The 17,843-nt window shown below is 39.7% G+C and overlaps 1 protein-coding gene and 5 non-coding genes across 7 annotated transcripts in view; all 6 read left to right on the top strand.

Annotated features, from left to right (window-relative positions):
• The window catches only part of grn (GATA binding protein grain), a 34,598-nt gene extending 27,472 nt beyond the window's left edge, over positions 1–7,126 (top strand). The window contains exons 6-9 of one of the 2 annotated variants that reach the window (XM_017162184.2): positions 1,272–1,415; positions 4,868–5,054; positions 5,186–5,373; positions 5,706–7,126. In XM_017162184.2, coding sequence (XP_017017673.1) covers positions 1,272–1,415; positions 4,868–5,054; positions 5,186–5,373; positions 5,706–5,732 — 546 coding nt within the window. In that variant the 3' untranslated portion in view covers positions 5,733–7,126. The remainder of the gene's footprint in view (positions 1–1,271; positions 1,416–4,867; positions 5,055–5,185; positions 5,374–5,705) is intronic. The other variant, XM_017162186.2, reaches the window with a different exon arrangement.
• An 8,245-nt stretch (positions 7,127–15,371) lies between these two features.
• On the top strand, positions 15,372–15,444 carry TRNAR-ACG (transfer RNA arginine (anticodon ACG)). Its single transcript has one exon. It is a non-coding gene; the product is annotated as a tRNA-Arg (tRNA).
• Positions 15,445–15,598: 154 nt separating this feature from the next.
• TRNAR-ACG (transfer RNA arginine (anticodon ACG)) lies at positions 15,599–15,671 on the top strand. The gene has a single exon. It is a non-coding gene; the product is annotated as a tRNA-Arg (tRNA).
• Positions 15,672–15,808: 137 nt separating this feature from the next.
• On the top strand, positions 15,809–15,881 carry TRNAR-ACG (transfer RNA arginine (anticodon ACG)). The gene has a single exon. It is a non-coding gene; the product is annotated as a tRNA-Arg (tRNA).
• A 195-nt stretch (positions 15,882–16,076) lies between these two features.
• TRNAR-ACG (transfer RNA arginine (anticodon ACG)) lies at positions 16,077–16,149 on the top strand. The gene has a single exon. It is a non-coding gene; the product is annotated as a tRNA-Arg (tRNA).
• A 393-nt stretch (positions 16,150–16,542) lies between these two features.
• On the top strand, positions 16,543–16,616 carry TRNAN-GUU (transfer RNA asparagine (anticodon GUU)). The gene has a single exon. It is a non-coding gene; the product is annotated as a tRNA-Asn (tRNA).
• Positions 16,617–17,843: the final 1,227 nt, after the last annotated feature.

The raw sequence follows: 17,843 nt of genomic DNA, 5'->3' as shown, positions 1-17,843 counted from the left end.
TTATCTCCACCCCAATCGCATCTCTCCGCGTTCCCCCTTCGACCGTCTCGTAGGCGTTGAAATTAATTTTGAATTTCTCACTTTTCGCATTTGGTCGCTGTCTGCAGAAATTGTTACAAGCTCGTTAACACAAGACAGTGCCACCAAAAAAAATGCAGACACTGGCCGAAAGCTCCAGCTACAGCTACAGCTTTAGCTACAGTTCCAACTCCCTTGCCATATGACCTCTGATTTATGTTAATCGCCAAATCGGGAACAGGTGAGACACACAGTGCAGAGCAGAGCTGTACGAGAGAGATCGGAATCGAGATCGGATCGGAGCAGATCGAACTCCAAGTCCAACTGAAAGACGAAGGCGATTCCCTTGTGGCAGAGGCAACAATTAAAAATCAAAGTCAAACATGATCAACGCCAGTTTAAGGCCTCGTAGCCATGTGTTGTACCAGCAGCATGAACAAGCCAAACTGGAAGGCTGCACTGCAAGAAATAGTTTGATTTAAATTGGAGCAAAGCTATATTTTAAATTCCTAAAGTAAATGTAATTTCTTTCAGTGCTTATCGAGGGGGCACCCATGGAGGGGAGCATGCCATAACGAAGACCAAAACGCAGACAAAGTCTGTACTGCAGACATGGATCCCAAGGCAGGGGTGGGGATACAGCTTCTCTGGGTTTTTGGGCTCTCGATGCCCGATTCTCCAATCTCGATTCCTTGGTTCTCCGTTCTCCGTAGCTCGATTCTGGGGTCTCCATGCCCGTTGCTCGATTCTTGGTTCTTGTAGCCAATTCGTGGAAATTTAAGCGTGGCACAGACATGATCCCCGCTTGTTGCTGTTGTTGTTGCTGTTGCTGCCGCTGTTGTTTTTGGGCAGTTTTGTAAAAATTGTCATTTTAATGAATTGATGCTGCTGTTAACCCAAGTCGAACGCAAGGCAGGCACAGCCTGAGTCTCTACATCTCCTCAGCTCCGGGGTTTGTTTTCCTTTTTTTTTTATTATTTTCTTTTTTTTTTTTTTGGTATGCCATTTAAAAAATGTTGTTGCCCGGTGTGTTAAGCAACTTTGTTTTGGAGGAGGTTTGTGCCTAGAGGTAAGGGGAAAATAAGGCCAAGAAATTCTTGGCTTTCAAGGCGGACTCTGTTGCGTTAGTTTTGGCGCTGTTCAATTAGCCAATCGAAGTGGATTAGCATAATCAATTTGAGGTTTATAAGACACGCTTCTAATAACCATAATCTAACCCTTTTTCTATTAATTTTTCCCCCTTTTATTTTCAGACCCTCCAATCGCTACAAAGTGCGGCCAAGAGGGCGGGCACATCCTGCGCCAACTGCAAGACCACAACCACAACCCTTTGGCGACGCAATGCCAGCGGCGAACCCGTCTGCAATGCCTGCGGATTGTACTACAAGCTGCACAATGTAAGTATATCAAATATATTTAATACAGTTGGGAAAATATAAATCAAAATAAAGCAAGAATTAAAGTCAAGAAAGGAAAAATGAAATTTATAAAGTTCAAGGAGCTAGATGAATCGAATTTTTCTACAAACCATTTTCATCTCCTTAGATCTATGTATATCCTTTTTCCTAAGTGTAGTTCAGGACCATTGGTCAACGGAACTATTAGAGAAAACTCCCAAGTATATCGATTTTCGATTCCTGCGATTTAACACCACATTTAACATTAGAAACGTACACTTTTTCTGCCGGAGTGTCGGACAGGAAGCGCGGCACGCTCTCTCTCGGATTAAATGTGACAAAAATGAAGTGTCTGCTGAAGCCGCCCCCCGTTTCCATTTTCCGCTTTTCCGGGGGTGACCCCGGGTGGTTGACTGCCGTTTAGCTTCTCCATTTGTTGCCGCAGCAGGTTACCCTCGTGATGATGAATGCCCGATGATTATTTAAAGATGCCAGTTAGCCAGCCACCACCCACCATTTACCATCGCTGCGATAAGCGTCTGGATGTTTGGTGTTTGGTGCTTGGCTGTGAAAATGCGATAAGCTTTCCCTGATTTCCAGTTATGGGCAACGCGTGGCAGGATGCTGGCTGGATCTCCCCTTTTTCCCGTCGTTGAGTTAATTTATGTAATCGACTACCCGGCAAAACTGCATTGAATTGAATAATGTTATATGTAGAGCGGACCCTTACAAAATCTCTTATTAAATATTCATTAGCCACGCTTTTCACAGGATAATCTTGAAGTTTTTTCCTCCAACTTCCTTTTTTTGTGTTTGTGTTTTTTTGTCTTCCTTCCTTGGGGTTTGTTTTTTGTCTGTGTGTTTTATTTTGTGCCATGGCCTGCAGTCAAGTTTTAATGAGTTTTGCGGCTGAACTTTTGGCACATTTACATGTCAGTGGCCCTTAAGTGATGGGCCACCTGTCTGGCTGGCCCCACTGTGCACTGTGGCAAACTAATTAAGTTGCGGCCGCCACTTGCTGCATTTCGATGGCTATCGCAATCGGCAAAAGGCGAAATATTTTTAATTGAGCCCGTCCATAAAAGGCAAATATCAAAGGCACAACACACACACTCGGGCATACACACACAAGTTGCTCTATTTTCTCTAATCTGATTTGCACAAAGTAAAAACTTTTCCGACACACGAGAAAATGCACTCTGGGTGGCTGGCCACCGCACAGGCGAAATTTATTTTTGCAAAAATTTTCCTTCAATTGGACAGTGGCCCATCTCGATAAGATGCCAATCAGCGCGCATTTTTTTCCATTGCCATCTCTGTCTGGGCCCGGTATAGTGCTCTTTCTCTATCTCTTTCTTTTGCTCTCTCTCTATCTCTTTCCTTACCCCTTTCTCCTTGGCTTTGTACGTATTTGGTTTTGGCTTGCAGTTCATTTCAATTCAATTCGTTTGTCATTTGGATCTGCCGCCTGTGTGGGCCTCTAAGCGAAGTGATTGGCACATTTTATGGAAATGTAGCAAGCACTTGCTGCAGCACAGTGGATACTGGCTAAAGCTTACAGATGTAACAATTTTAATTTATATATTTTGATATACAAATATAGATGAGTTGGCCTAAAAGATAGATAGAGACGAGACTTTAAAAGGACATTTATCTTTGGGATTAATTGTATTGATAGGATACTTTGACTCCTTTTATTAAAGATATTTAATTTCCCTTAGGTTTAATGGTATTTATTTTTCTTAAAAATTAATCACCACTGTCATCTACGAAACACAATTGCCTTCTATCGGTGTTTTCCTCATTTCTTGATATGCACTTGCTAGATCTCCGATCCGATATCTGCTGGCATCTGCGCGTGTCTGCTCGGGATTTCCTTGAAATCGAATATCTCTGGGAGAATCAGCATGTTAATTAACAGCAAATGAGACAATTCTTGATCCTCTCTCAGCCTGCAACCTGCTGTGCGTTATCCTAGAAAAGAATGTCCTGCGGCGTGACAATGACAATGACAACGGCATGAAAAAAAGTATAATAAAAACCATAAAAGTGACCTAACGGTCTCAGGCGCCGTCTTCCTGTCGCCTGGATTGTCTTGCTTGCTCTTTCTTTAGCCACCAGATCTAAACTATATCCATATCCATATATCTGTGGGTGGCCTGTTGCACTGCCTGTTTATTTTCCCCGATTTTCCTTCCCCGGGGGCGGCTGTCAAGTTGCCAGTCAGCTGCATCGGCGCGTGTTCGCTCCACGCTCGATTTAGATTTTATGCATAAAAAGTGCTATCTTAAAGATGCTGCTCCCCTTTGGGGGTTTTCCTCTGAATTCCCTAATGAGCTGGGCCTGGGCATTAACAACTTTATGCTTTGTTGCTGCATATCAATTAAAGCTCAAGATCCACAATCCGCAGCTGCCACTGCCGCTGCCGCTGAGTTGCTAATTGCCGCAATTTGTGCTAAACGCTACAGAGAATATCAATTACGTGGGCTTCCCGGGAGAGATCCTCCCCGGCTAAGTGATCTGGACGAGGGGTTTCTTTTTTGTGTGCAGTGTAAGTGATATGTTTTGGAAAAGCAACCCTCACGACAAAAATCTCTTCTCCGGCTATTCGGCTCTTCAAAGTGCCTGGGCGCTGGATTGCCGGCAATTTAACAATTTCTGTGTTTGCAAAGGCGCACCAAACAATGTCGTAATTCACGCCCAGGTAGCCCAAAGTCCTCTCATTCGCTTTGTACTTTAATGTAACATTTCTGGCTACCCAAAGAGACCCTTTTTCTTCTCCTGCTTTTGTTGCTAATGTCGCTGCTGGGAATGGGTAACCCAATATTGTAATTGTAGCGCAATGAAGCGCATGCTGCCGCTTAGATGTTCGCAAGTGATAGGGAATTGCATATGAAGAGAGTCCCGTCGCGGCAACAATGGCCCAGGGAACAGCGGCAGCAGCAACATGCAGCAGCACAGCAGCAGCAGCAGCGCAGCAACAAACGCTTCAAAATACATGAAAGAAAAAAAAAAAAAACGTTGGGAGAGCGCTATCAGCGCCAACTAATCGCATTCGCAAATGTCGCTTATCTGATCGTGTAGAAATGCTTGTAATACTTCATTTTCACTTCCCGGTTGCACTCACACACACACACACATGATGTATATATAGTATATATACCACCCCTGTCTCACACAGACAGCGTGTGCAGCTAGCGGCATTTCCGGTCCATGAATTTGCATAAATTTGACCCATTTTAGTGGTCAGACACTGACGTTTTTAGCCCTCTTTTCGGCCGCTTTAAGTTTATTGATTTTCCCCTACACTTTGAGAAAAATTAAGAAAACTTTGGTCAGTTTGTAATTTATTTTTAAACAATTTGGCACTAGTTCCCTGGAGTTTTTTAAATAATTTTAGATTCTTTACATAGTCACCTTTCTAATAATTTTTTCTTTCTTAACTTTTTCAGGTCAATCGTCCGCTCACAATGAAAAAGGAGGGCATTCAAACGCGTAACCGCAAGTTGAGCTCCAAGTCCAAGAAGAAGAAGGGCTTGGGTGGCGGCTGTCTGCCCATCGGTGGACACCTGGGCATGGGCGACTTTAAGCCACTGGACCCCTCCAAAGGCTTCGGCGGCGGCTTCTCGGCCTCCATGGGTAAGCATCTTCATCTGCATCTCCCCAAGCCTATGGACAGCTTCTGCTCCAATCTCCCCCAGCGCCAATTAAATGCCCGTCACTCCAACTAACGCTCTCCCTTTTCGCATTTCTGCTCTCTCTCTTTTTAGCGCAACATGGACACCTCTCGAGCGGACTGCATCCGGCACATGCGCACATGCACGGCAGCTGGTACACCGGCGGCATGGGAGCTCTGGGTGCCTCCAGCGGCCTGCAGGGCGGCTTCTCCACCGCCGGCTCTCTTGGTGGAGCAGTGGTGCCGCACTCGCAGCCTTACCACTTGGGCCTCAGTTCAATGGTGAGTAACTGAGAACTTTCTAGACAGGAGCAGCTATTAGGCAGCTTTTCTAGGAAAAGCTTTTAGTGCACAGAGAAAAATAAAGGGGAATTTATGAGGGAATTAGGTATTTTTCCATTGTTTACTGTACAAAAAATATATTGATTTAATATAATATTTTACAAAACTTTGAAAACATGAAAATGTTAAGGGAATTAGTTCATCTTAAATCCATTTATTATAAAACTTTAAAGTAACTTTTATGTTTTCTCTGTGATAGCTTTAAGTGCCACAAAATATTCAAATTCCTTACTAACGTTTCACCTGGTCCTTTCTCCTCTTTCCTTCCGCAGGGCACCTGGCGCACTGACTACACGTGATGGAGCGGGAACAACTTGAACAACAATCTGTTCAGCTAAAGCCGCGATTCGCCCACATTCGAATCGATCGATTCGAGCAGTATATAAATCGAGGCAAAGCAAATCCAACCGAAACCAGACAAAACACAATGCCAAACTGAGGACTCCTTGGCCAGCGATTGACAGTGGCACACCGAGCCCTTGACATCCACACACACACACTTCCCGTGCGGTGTGCTCTGTGTTTGTGTGTGTAGATGGTGTGCGGGGGTGGTGTGTGCCAGCTGGACGAGAGCTGGCTATTCCTAATTGTAAACATTGCGTGCAATTTTTAATTATTTAAGCTTTGTCGCTGCTGTTGCTGTTGCTGTTGCTGTTGCTGCTGCTGCTGCGAGCGGAGAGCGTATATATAGCAGCAATAACAAAAGCCCCATTAAAACTAATTAAAGGGCTGCACATTATTTTTATTTTATTTTTCCTTTATGGCTTTTCTGTGAGTGTTTGTATAGTTCTCTCTTCTTTTTCCTTGTGTTTCATATTTCGCTTAATTAATTTAATTTCTCGCCGCAAATTCAGCGTATTTAAGCGTGCTTTATATGAACTGCCATAAAAAAAAAACAGAACGGGAGGAAATTTCATAAATATTTATTGTGTACATATAAACGAAAGCCAGAAGCAAGCACACAGAGAACTAAAATTATTATATACTATAAACGAAAAACAAAAAAGAAACAGTTACAATGCACGTCCAAAAGTAAACATTTTTTGTAAAAATAAATATAAAACGGAAATTCTAGGTGTAAGAGAAGTTGCTTGAGATGTTTGTCCTAATTCGCAAAACGCAATTAAAAATTGCACAGACACTTTAGAGCGTATGCCTACTGTAAACTAGTTAAATTCTTAGACTCTAAACAAAACAGACGTGATAAACAAAAAGTAAAATCTATATATATAAATATAAATTAAAACTTGTACTATTTCACTAAGGCGCGCCACTGGCAGTTGTAAAATAAATTTAATAAGAATAACACGGAAATGTTTATGATTAAATGCAAAGGCCGCCGTCAACTTTTTAAACTAAAAACACACACACACAAACTTAAATGTTCAATGTTAATACCTAAGTCTTAAAAATATACATACACACCTACACACTTAAATATCTAAGATCTAAACGTAATATATTAAATTTAATTAAATTAAATGTTAAAGGCAATTTGTAAAATACATTTGTTAGCAATTTTTGTATAATTTAAGTGATAACAAAAGTAGAGAAAAAGCGCAAAAAAAGAAAATTCAAACTAAACATTAAACCGTAACCCCCTAAGTTGTGTGTATAAAGCCAGTTTAGTCCTAACCTAATTTATGTCTGAGGTATAAACAGAATACGATACGGATAAATCTATATATATATATATATAAATATGATGTATTATGTGCTAAGTGTAAACGATAAATGTATTGTAATTTGGCCATATTGATAGTTGAATATATATAAATCAAAGCAAATGTAATGTTTATTTAAAATCAAAGCAAACAAGAAAACAAAAAATGGAAAATTGTATTAAATTTAATGGCAATCACCAGAAAAATCCATAAAAAAAAAAATCACAAAATAAATAAAAATAATTTATGAAGAAAAAAATATACATAAAAATACAGAAAAAAAAAAACACAAAAAACGATTCTAATTGAGGAACGGTAACTGAAGGCTTCTGCGATGATTAATTGCTGCCAGATGAGTGGACAGAAAACCGAAATTGGTTTGGTAATAAATCCAATAAGCAGCCATGGGCCCGGCCAGCGCAATGATGTCTCTATAATGGCCATTTATGCTTATGAATTGCTCTTTAAATTTCGATGCGTCTTCGCTACACAAGAAACGTGCCTTGGTTTCCCTCAATATTCCGATTCTCGGTGCCTATGTTGGTCATTTGTTATGCAGCATTTGTTGCTGGCCATTGAACGCATGAATTATGAGTTGTTTGGAGGCGTGAAATGGCATGTTCATACCGTCGTTGTTGTTGTTAGAGTGTTTGGTGTTCTTTTTTCGGTGAGTTGCCGCCAGAACACAGTTCGCTGCCTAAGTCTTTTGTTTTCCAGCAATGACCACGCCATAATTCTGGCCAGGAAAACTCCCAAACGAACGCGTGTTAGCCGGCCATTAATTTTTGGCATCCAGTCGCCGAGCAAACTGCAATGATGACCCCATTAGGCTTTTGTCATCCGCCGCGCATCCGTTTCCGCTGCACCTTGCCGGGAGACCCTGAGATTGGGCTCTTTCGTTATCAATTTTCCCAATTACAAACAATAAAATAAATACGAATTTATCGGTTGGGTATATCTCTGGGCAATGCAATAATTGGGACAGCAATTAACTGCACGTCAGTGCAAGCCGGGCAGTCAAGCAGGTCCGATTTGTTCAGTTATTGGCGTCTATATATCGCGGGACAGTGCGTGTTAACAATATATGTTCTTAAGACTTGATTATAGATGGGAATAGGTATAGCTATAGTAATTTATGGAGATCCATAATTGCTATTTGCAATTGAATGCATTAAATTAATGTTTACACATTTTAAAGAATATTTTTATTTATTTATTATTGAGTATTAAATTCTTTTTTCTTTAGCTAATAAAATCTATCTCATTATGTTTTAATGTTTTAACTTATGGTTAATAATTTTAAATATTATTAAATGTTTTTCAGCAGTATTTTAGTCAAGAAAACACTAAACCAACAATGAAAATTACACATTTAATAATATATCCATATATACAAACCTAATTGCAGGACTTTAACTGTAAGTACCGCACTGTATCTCCATGGCATATATGCACTTGATTCGTCAGCATCACATGGGCATTACGTGCTAAGCACTGTCCTCTACCATTACGACAAAGGTAACCAAAAAAAAAAAGTAAAATAAAAATAAAAACAGAGGCCGGCAAAAAGGTAAAGCTAATTGCTATATAATTACTATATAATTAAACTAAAATAAGTCATTTGAGGCTCGGAAATTACACCGAAACCAGACACTAAAGTGTCGCATGTGTCACGGGTCAATTGTAATAGTAACTGGATTCGGTTATTCTAATTCCAATACCGATTTCAGGCCCAGTCCATCAGACAAACAAAAAATACGGTGATCAATGCATAGGCAATGACCAGCCATCTAAATCAGTTAATCAGCATCGCAGATAAGCGTGGCACTGCGCATATGTTCAGCCAATGGGAAACAATTCACACACCGGTACACACACAGGCGGCATCAAGCATCGGATTCCGATTTGAATTCGGATGGAGGGCAGGGGATTTGGGATGATAATGGGGGGCACGCCACCTGAAACCAGTTGGAGGACATGCAACAAACGACATAAATAAACCGCACTAAATATGAAGCATAAATCAATGGTTTCGTTTAGGGATAGGGCACATGGGGTGGAGTTGGCCTATTAGGAGAACCCTTGTCCCAGCTGGTCCCACCACGCATTAACTAATTAGTTGGCAACAAGATATGGAATTTATGATTCGATTTGCTGCTGGGACAGCTTACTTATGTTTCAAAATCCAATGCGCCAATGAGCTGGTTTCTATTTGGGTTAGTTTATGGAAGAAATATCTAAATTACTGATACATTATCTAAATATATTTAGGTAATCTTTTAAAATCCAAATTTTAGTATAAGAGATATTCCTTTACTATAAAACTACTCTCTTTACTATCAACTCAGCAAGCTCATTTTAATCCAATCAATTTGGTCCTATTAAACGCAGCAAATCAATGATTAAACAGTTCAATAGAAATCGAATTTGCCTGAGTGCTGGCTACCTTTAGAACTCTCTTATCCAAAGGTTCCCTCCTGTTCTGACCAAGGCAACAGCAAATATTTGGTCATGCATTAACTAATTAGTGGCAGAGAGGAGGATTGGAGGATAGGGACAATGCGTGCTCCTCCCCTCCTCTGGCTCCTCCTGCTGCCCTTCGGGGCCATGTCCATTTCCTCATTGTCCCGGTCTCGAGCTCCGCCTCCTTCTCCTCCTCCCCCTCTCGGTGTGGGTTCCGTAATTCCGTTTCTGTTTCAGGTTTAGTTCGTGCGTTTCGGCTGCGTGTTTATCTGATTGGAAATGTGCACCCAACAATGGCGACACAGACCCAAACACACAACACACTTCTTTAGATGATTAGCTGCGATAGGCCCGGTTATGGCTTTGGCCATTCGAGTCCATTTAAATGAATTTTAATACCGATCCGAGAGGAGCGAGCTTCGATTGCAATTCAATTTAGATGGCCAACAAACAAACATTATAATCTGTAAGGGCAACTTCCATTAGCCGTATTTATCATTGGGCCCCGGCTCATCAATGGGTGTTCGTTGGGGTTTTGGGCTTGGGCTTAGAGTTTGGGTTCAAGTCTCCTCTGGCAAATGTAATTGGTACTCGCGTTGGTTGGCTGCTCCCTGATGCACACAGAGAAAATATATTAAATAAATTTTGAATTAAGCTGAAGTTTGACTGAAATTGTGTTAAATATTAAACATATCTAAAGGATAGGATATATCGAGAAGGAAAATATGATTGACTAAAGAATCTAGTTAATTATAACCCAAAACCATTTTAGACTTTGATTAATTTAAATACAAAACTTTTAAGACTTTATAATAACTGTAAAGATCTATACCTTATAGTAAATCCAAAAAAGAAAAAACCCAGAATAACCTTCATCAATCACATTCATTTTTTTCAATGTGCATTGGACGTTCCAATAATTTCACAAAAGCTGCCACAATTTCAATTAAATTTCCGTTATCACACGGACACACACTGCTGCATCCCGGGTGGCAGAGCTGGCGCTTAGTCAAACGATTGCTCGGCTGTGATAGCACCTACAACTCATTGCTCTAATTAGAATTATTCTAATGAAATTAAACTGCACAAATTGCATTTGCCAACACACTGGAAAGGGACGCAGGAAGGGGCGAGGGAGATGGTCAGCGAATTAATTATAGAAATTGCCATATGCCCAACCATATGCACGCTGCAAATTGGAACTTTGTCATAATTTGCTTTAGATCCGCACAATCAACTGATTAACGTAATGAGTTTCTGCCTCTGACCGAACAATTTCATTCCATTGCATTCTCAGCTAATTTGATTAAATTAGGCACGGATACGGATGCCACTGCCACTGGCGCAGCGGCTGTAACAGCATCTGCATGTGGCCCATGCAATGTCATCACATGTCCAGCTCCCAACTCCATACATGGCCGGGTCCTGGTGTGCTGGTCTTGCCAGGTTTTGCCTTCGGTTCTGGGCCTGCTCATATCAAATGCTTAATGGCAACGGCCCATGTCAATTCGTGGCATATTAAACAGGAAAATTGGCATTGGCAATTGCAACAGATATTAGTTACCTGGCTGGCACAGAACGGGAGGAGGAGCGAGTATTCCTAGACTGTGTAGGTAGGCCTGCGTTTGGAACTGAGTTGGCCAACAAGCTGCAAGCTGCTCAGCGGATGCCACAGTGGATAAAACTGATCGGTTAGAATAAAATAAAATAAGTTAAAGTGGCCAAAACACTAAAGAAACATACTTTTGAATAGGTTATAATCAGGGATCGTAACAGTTATAATTTTTATAATAAAAATTATGAAATAAGAGTTATTTTACAATTATATAGAAAAAATAGGAAATTAATTCTTATTATTCAAGTTTTATAAAAAAGTTGTAGAATAATTATTATTTTTCAATTTGTATATAAAAGTTGAGTTATAACAATTATTTTCAATTTTTAAAATAATAATTGAAAATTAAAATTATTCTCCAATTTTTATTTTAAAAATTGAAAATAACAGTTACGTGTCAATTTTTATTTTAAAAATTGAAAATAAAAATTGAATCGCAATAACTTTCCAACGGAGCGGTATATCTTAAAGATTGGCATATATAATGATTCTACGCTTCAATACCTTTCGTTTGATGTATATATTGTGGTTATTGCATGTACACAAATATGTACATGAACATAAGTGCATATAATAAAAAATTCACCGTTTCACAAACAAACATGAATACTGAGATAATTACCCAGCTACAGGTAATAATATTTAAATATAAAGGTGACAATTTATTATATATATTTTTGTTATCTGCATTTTTGACTTTCCATTTGTAAAAGGTATTTTAGTATCCTTGTTTGTTTGGGGAATGTAATAAGCAGTACGTATACGCATATTTTTATGCATAAGCAATAACCACAATATATACATCAAACGAAAGGTATTGAAGCGTAGATTAATTACATATATAAATCTTTAAGATATACCGCTCCGTTGGAAAGTTATTGCGATTCAATTTTTATTTTCAATTTTTAAAATAAAAATTGACACGTAACTGTTATTTTCAATTTTTAAAATAAAAATTTGGAGAATAATTTTAATTTTCAATTATTATTTTAAAAATTGCAAATAATTGTTATAACTCAATTTTTATATAGAAATTGAAAAATAATAATTATTCTACAACTTTTTTATTAAAATTTAAAAATAAGAGTTAAAGCGCAATTAAAAAATAAAAATTGGTTATAAAAGTTTATTTTATTTTTGAACTCTCCTTAAAAAATTATGGGATACCTAAATTTTTTATCTTTCCAGCTCAATTTTTTGGTAGTAACTTTTATTTTACTCATAACTCTTATTTGCAATCCCTGGTTATAATCTTATAATCTACAAACTTATTTATTATTGATTATTTACTATTGAAATTCTAATTCTAATTTAATAAAAATTTATTCCCTTAATTAAGCTAGTTAGTAAGCTGATTAAGCATTATTTCCTTGGATGCTGTGGTCTTAGAACCCCACATTCCGAGTACCACTGTCCATGGCCGGCGCTATCTGGGAGTGCGATCAATTTGTCGCTTGATTGTGTGCGTTTTGCATGGCACATGCAATGAGCCTTGCCTTTTTAGCCCGGCTCTGAGGCTAAAGTTTTGGCCAAACTTCTGCAGTGGGTCCTCAAGATGGAGACAGAGCAGGAGATGACTGGAGGAGGCAAAGGCTCTGAGGTTAACTGGCCCCTGGGTTAGTTGTTGACAAGCCAGGCAGTGGCCATATTTGTGTATTATTGTTAAACAAACGCACAAAACACGGCGAACCTAAAGAAGAGCCTGGCAAATATGACAAAGGCACATAAATTCGGTAGCCTCGCGACTGGCAGGGATTCTATAAACGCAGAAGAACAACAACAAAAAGCAAAAAAAAAAAAAACAAAGAGCACATGCAACATGTTGCTGTTGCCCGTCTGTCTGGCCAAGATGCGGTGAAAATTTGTGTCGTCATCCCGGCCGAAAGTGTCAAATTTCACGCAACATGATGCGCTAAATGTGGCCAGCAACTGTGCTGCAGCAACCGCCGCTGCCTCTGTTACCAGCCAACAACTCCTTGGCCAATCCTCCAGCCCCATACCCAACCCCATCCGCGATCCCTTCCACACAGTTGCATGTTTATTGTAAATATTATGAAATGTTGATACCTGCGATTGCTGTGTTGCCTGTGTTCGGCTGCCTGTTCTCGGTGCCTTCTGCCAGCCACAATTTATTGATGCTGCGCGATAAATGCGCTTTGAGCATGGCCAAGAAGCTGGCCAAGAACACGGAGGCATAAATTTCAGTTTCCCGGAATTATGCCACAACGAATTATTGTTGCCGACATAATTTCGCGTGTAATTACCAGAGGCGAAGGTGATAAGCCGGCCACACTTCTGCCTAATTGCGATTGGCGAAAGTTATCCGTTTTTGGCCAAGCTTTCATCGTCATTAGGGGGCAACAACATCATCGAGTGCTGTTCCTGACAGGCGATAAGTGGTTCGATCTGGTCACGGTCTCCAGTCGTCTCCAGTCCCCCCTGTCCCCATGGTGGTAGGTGAAACAATGGCAGCGCATAGTTCCCGCTCCAACTTTTTTTTTTCGGACCCCGGACAACATTAACCTGTTAACCCAAACTGACGGCAAACGGCGACGGGCCCCAAAGTCCCCGAGCGAAGTCCCGAGCTCGGCCCGGTGTCGCCTACTTTTGGGATCTTGGATCGTCGGATCGCCGGATGCCTTGCTGGATGCAGTGCATGAATAATGCGCGCCCACAGCTCAATAAATTTTCACTCTTTTCGCCACAGCCCCAACCGCAGTTCGCAGTCCGGAGTCCCGAGGTCCAGTCTTAGTCCCAGGCAAGAATCCAAAAAAAATTCACACATCTTGTGCAAGTCCACCTCTCTAGGACTCCCTCTATCTAAAACAGACTCTGTGCACTCAAAAAAATTAGATTTTGGAAAAGATTTTAGCTAATAACTTAAGATTTATATAGAAATATTGCATTAACAAACCTTACTTCTAATCTAAGCCAAGGAGATTACAATCAAATATTTATTTGAGCTTACATTTCTAATCCATCCCCAAAGTTCAAATATCTTTAATATATTTAAATAGAATTTATTGCTCGGTTCTTACAGTTCATCCATAGACTGGACTTGGACTGGTCACAGTGCCCGGCACTCGACGCCACAGCAGGGAGGAGCTGCTCCATGCCCCAGCTGGGATGATTCATATGCTCGTCGCAGAAAAATTCTCAAAAAAAAATCGAAAGAACAGAAATAATAAGGAGCCAGAGGAGGTTGGCAGGAAAAATTGTTACGAGAACCATTTAAAGGAATTCTCTCGAGTTAGAACTGAGAGACACGATCAGGGGACTGGAATCTGGAATCAGGGACCATGGTCATGGCCAAAAACAAAAAAAAAAGATACAGCCAAGCGAGTCATTGCATTGGGGCATTAACAGACCTTAGCAGACTGCTTGGGGTCTGCCACAACCACCTTCAGCCCACAAGCCTCCTCCTGATCCTCCAGATTCTACTCCTGATCCCCCCCTCCGATGCAGTTGCATTTTGCGATTCCATTTCCTCTTCGCATGATTTCTCGCTGAGCTCGGTGTGCGCGCCCACAATTGTCGAGAGATTAGAGATGCTGTAATTCCATGGCTTGCGATGCCGATTGGCCTGGCTTACTCCTAGTTTCTTGGGATGGGGGCAAATGCAACAGCAACATCTGCCACAGCAACTCCAACAACGCCAACACCAGCCACCACGACGACTGCTATGATGATGATGATGCGGTTGATTTGGGCTTATCACGTTCACGGGAGACTTCCAGACGCTCCACAGGTTTACACGGGTCTCCAAGTTTGCGATATCTAGGATAGACTATAAATATTTTGCAAATATGTATAAGCCAGAACGTTTCACTTTCCATATTAAAAAAGTCTACGCAGTAAGTAATAAATTACACATTAGTGTAACCCGATCCCAAGCCATTTAATTGAATAATCAGATCATCTCATAATTCTTTACCACAACTGACGCAATTCAATAAATAAAATAACTTGTGTGGTTTTTTCAGTAAATGTCCAAACTAATTTCAATAATGGTTTTATGAGATTACCGAAATCCAATATCTCACCTGTCCATCACGAAAATATTTATCGTAATTAGCATAATGATATGCAAAGTGCCCGAAAAAGACGAGCAAAAGAAACATGAATATTTCGAATCTTCTATTTATAGAAACTAGTTTTAGCCTATATGTTTCGCGTGTAGACCGTTAAAATCTAACGGTCCTGTGGCGCAATGGATAACGCGTCTGACTACGGATCAGAAGATTCCAGGTTCGACTCCTGGCAGGATCGAAGACTTTTTTTATTTTACAAATTTATATTATCTATATATCTTTTTTAAAAATGTTTAAGTTAAAAGAGATTTTGTTTAATTTATAATTTGTAGCTTTATTTAAAAATTTAAAAATTTTCATTCCGAGGGTTACCAAACCGTTAGGTATCCAAGGGTCCTGTGGCGCAATGGATAACGCGTCTGACTACGGATCAGAAGATTCCAGGTTCGACTCCTGGCAGGATCGAAGTCTTTTTTATTAATTATCGTTATATCTTTTTTTTTAATGTATAGTTCAAAAGATTTTGTGTTTAATTTTTAATTTGTAGCTTTAGTTAAACCTCTTTTTAATTCCGAGGGTTACCAAACCGTTATTTATCCAAGGGTCCTGTGGCGCAATGGATAACGCGTCTGACTACGGATCAGAAGATTCCAGGTTCGACTCCTGGCAGGATCGATGTGAATACTTTTTATTATTTCCCAATTTTATGGTAATAATTTTTCAATATTTTAAGAGCATTTTGTAATTTAACTATAAAATAATTTTTCGGATTTATTTAGTTTTTAAATATAAATTAGACTTTCCGATTAACTTAAGAATATAGTATATTAATTATAATTAGAAGAGCTGCCAAACAGCTGGGTTTTCAGCGGTCCTGTGGCGCAATGGATAACGCGTCTGACTACGGATCAGAAGATTCCAGGTTCGACTCCTGGCAGGATCGGAGTGCTAATTTTTTATCTTAGTTTATATTATTTATTAAATTATATCTTAGTTTATATTATTTATTAAATTATATTTAAAAATAACTTAGTTTATTTAATTTAGTTTTTTAATTAAAAATACACATTTATTTATATATTATATTACTTTTCCTATGCATAGATCCAGTTATTTCCAGCTCAATAATCAAGTTTGCATTTTCATATTCATAAAATATATATTTTTATTTGCTGATATAGCGTTTTTATTGTTCATAAAGAACTTTAATAAATTTAATAAGCAGTGGAAATTTACTCGAGTCAGAAAAATCTATTTATAGCTCACCTTATATATAATATTCTCACGCTGCAAACCCTTACTATGAACTTGGACTTTGGACACGCTAAGATCATCTGCCTCCGTGGCGCAATTGGTTAGCGCGTTCGGCTGTTAACCGAAAGGTTGGTGGTTCGAGTCCACCCGGGGGCGAAAACAAATTTTTTGTTTCTTCTTTTTATTAATCTTGTAATTAAAAGTTATAATTTTGTTATATTTTTATTTTAACAAACATAATAATTTAACAAACAAATAATTTTTTGTCCATGTGACTTTCGTTTACTTTACCGTGTAAACTCGAAAGTGCCTGATGCTCAAGATCTGAGGCTTTGGTGTCTCAGTGTCTGCGTTTGCGTCTGCATCTGCGTCTAACAATGGCCACCAACTGCAGCGGGTCTAAGCCCAGACTGAGGCTGACGCTGAGTCTCAGTCGGGGCTTAGTTACTTAGTTAGTGCTCCAACTGGGGGATCTCTGAGCTGCGCTGCGCTATTCTCCACCACCGCCCAACTGTATCTATCCCCCTGGTGCATTGCATAAGAGGAATATTTGTGCAATTTGATTTCGCAGAATTGCGAATTCGCTGGAATGAATTCCCCCCACCAAGTCCGACCATCCCTTTTGGATGGCGGCTTATGCGCATTATGATTATGATGATACCTTTTGCCGCTCTTTGTTTGCTTGTGCCGTTCGCTGTTGTTACTCGTGTTGTTTTCGCCTTGTTTGCTGGTTTGTTAGCCGCTCGCCGCGATTATGCTTGAAATTCTATGCAGTTTCGCAGTCGCAGTCGGGCCCCCGAAGTCATGATCTGAGGGCAACCGAGGGAAATTCTGTGGAAAAGCATTTTCCTCCACTCGCAGGCAGGCGAGATCAACATGGTCCGATTGTGTTTGCAATCATTACAAACGGCCACGACCAAGAAAGCGGATCAGTTTTGATTGGTCGCTGTGCAGTTCAAGCAATTTGTTTGGGTATTATATTCACTCTATATATGTATGTATTTATTCCACCCCCGGTCCTGCCCTGGCTGGTCTTTAATTAAAAAACTGTAAAAGAGACACTGGCCAACATTTAAAATTACATTATTACGAATGAATTTGGGACGCACAGAGATCTGAAGTAGGGGAGTTTCATATTTACACCCTGGTAAAAACAGCAATTTAAAAAAGGTTCCCTAAATATGTGTAATTTTTAGTACAGGGTAGATTGTAAAACTTGGAACAATGAACATTTCTATTGACAGGTATTCCTCAAAATACTTAATAGTAATTTTTCTTAAAACAAATTTAGCTTTTTAAGTATTTTAAGATTACTTACACTAACTATCTACAGTTTTGTTAATCTAAATAAAAATTGTACTTCTTAAGTTTAATCCTAAAAGT

This window comes from Drosophila kikkawai, chromosome 3R, assembly GCF_030179895.1.
Source record: "Drosophila kikkawai strain 14028-0561.14 chromosome 3R, DkikHiC1v2, whole genome shotgun sequence".
Classification (NCBI taxonomy): Eukaryota; Metazoa; Arthropoda; class Insecta; order Diptera; family Drosophilidae; genus Drosophila; species Drosophila kikkawai.
This window is presented reverse-complemented; position numbering and strand designations above follow the sequence as displayed.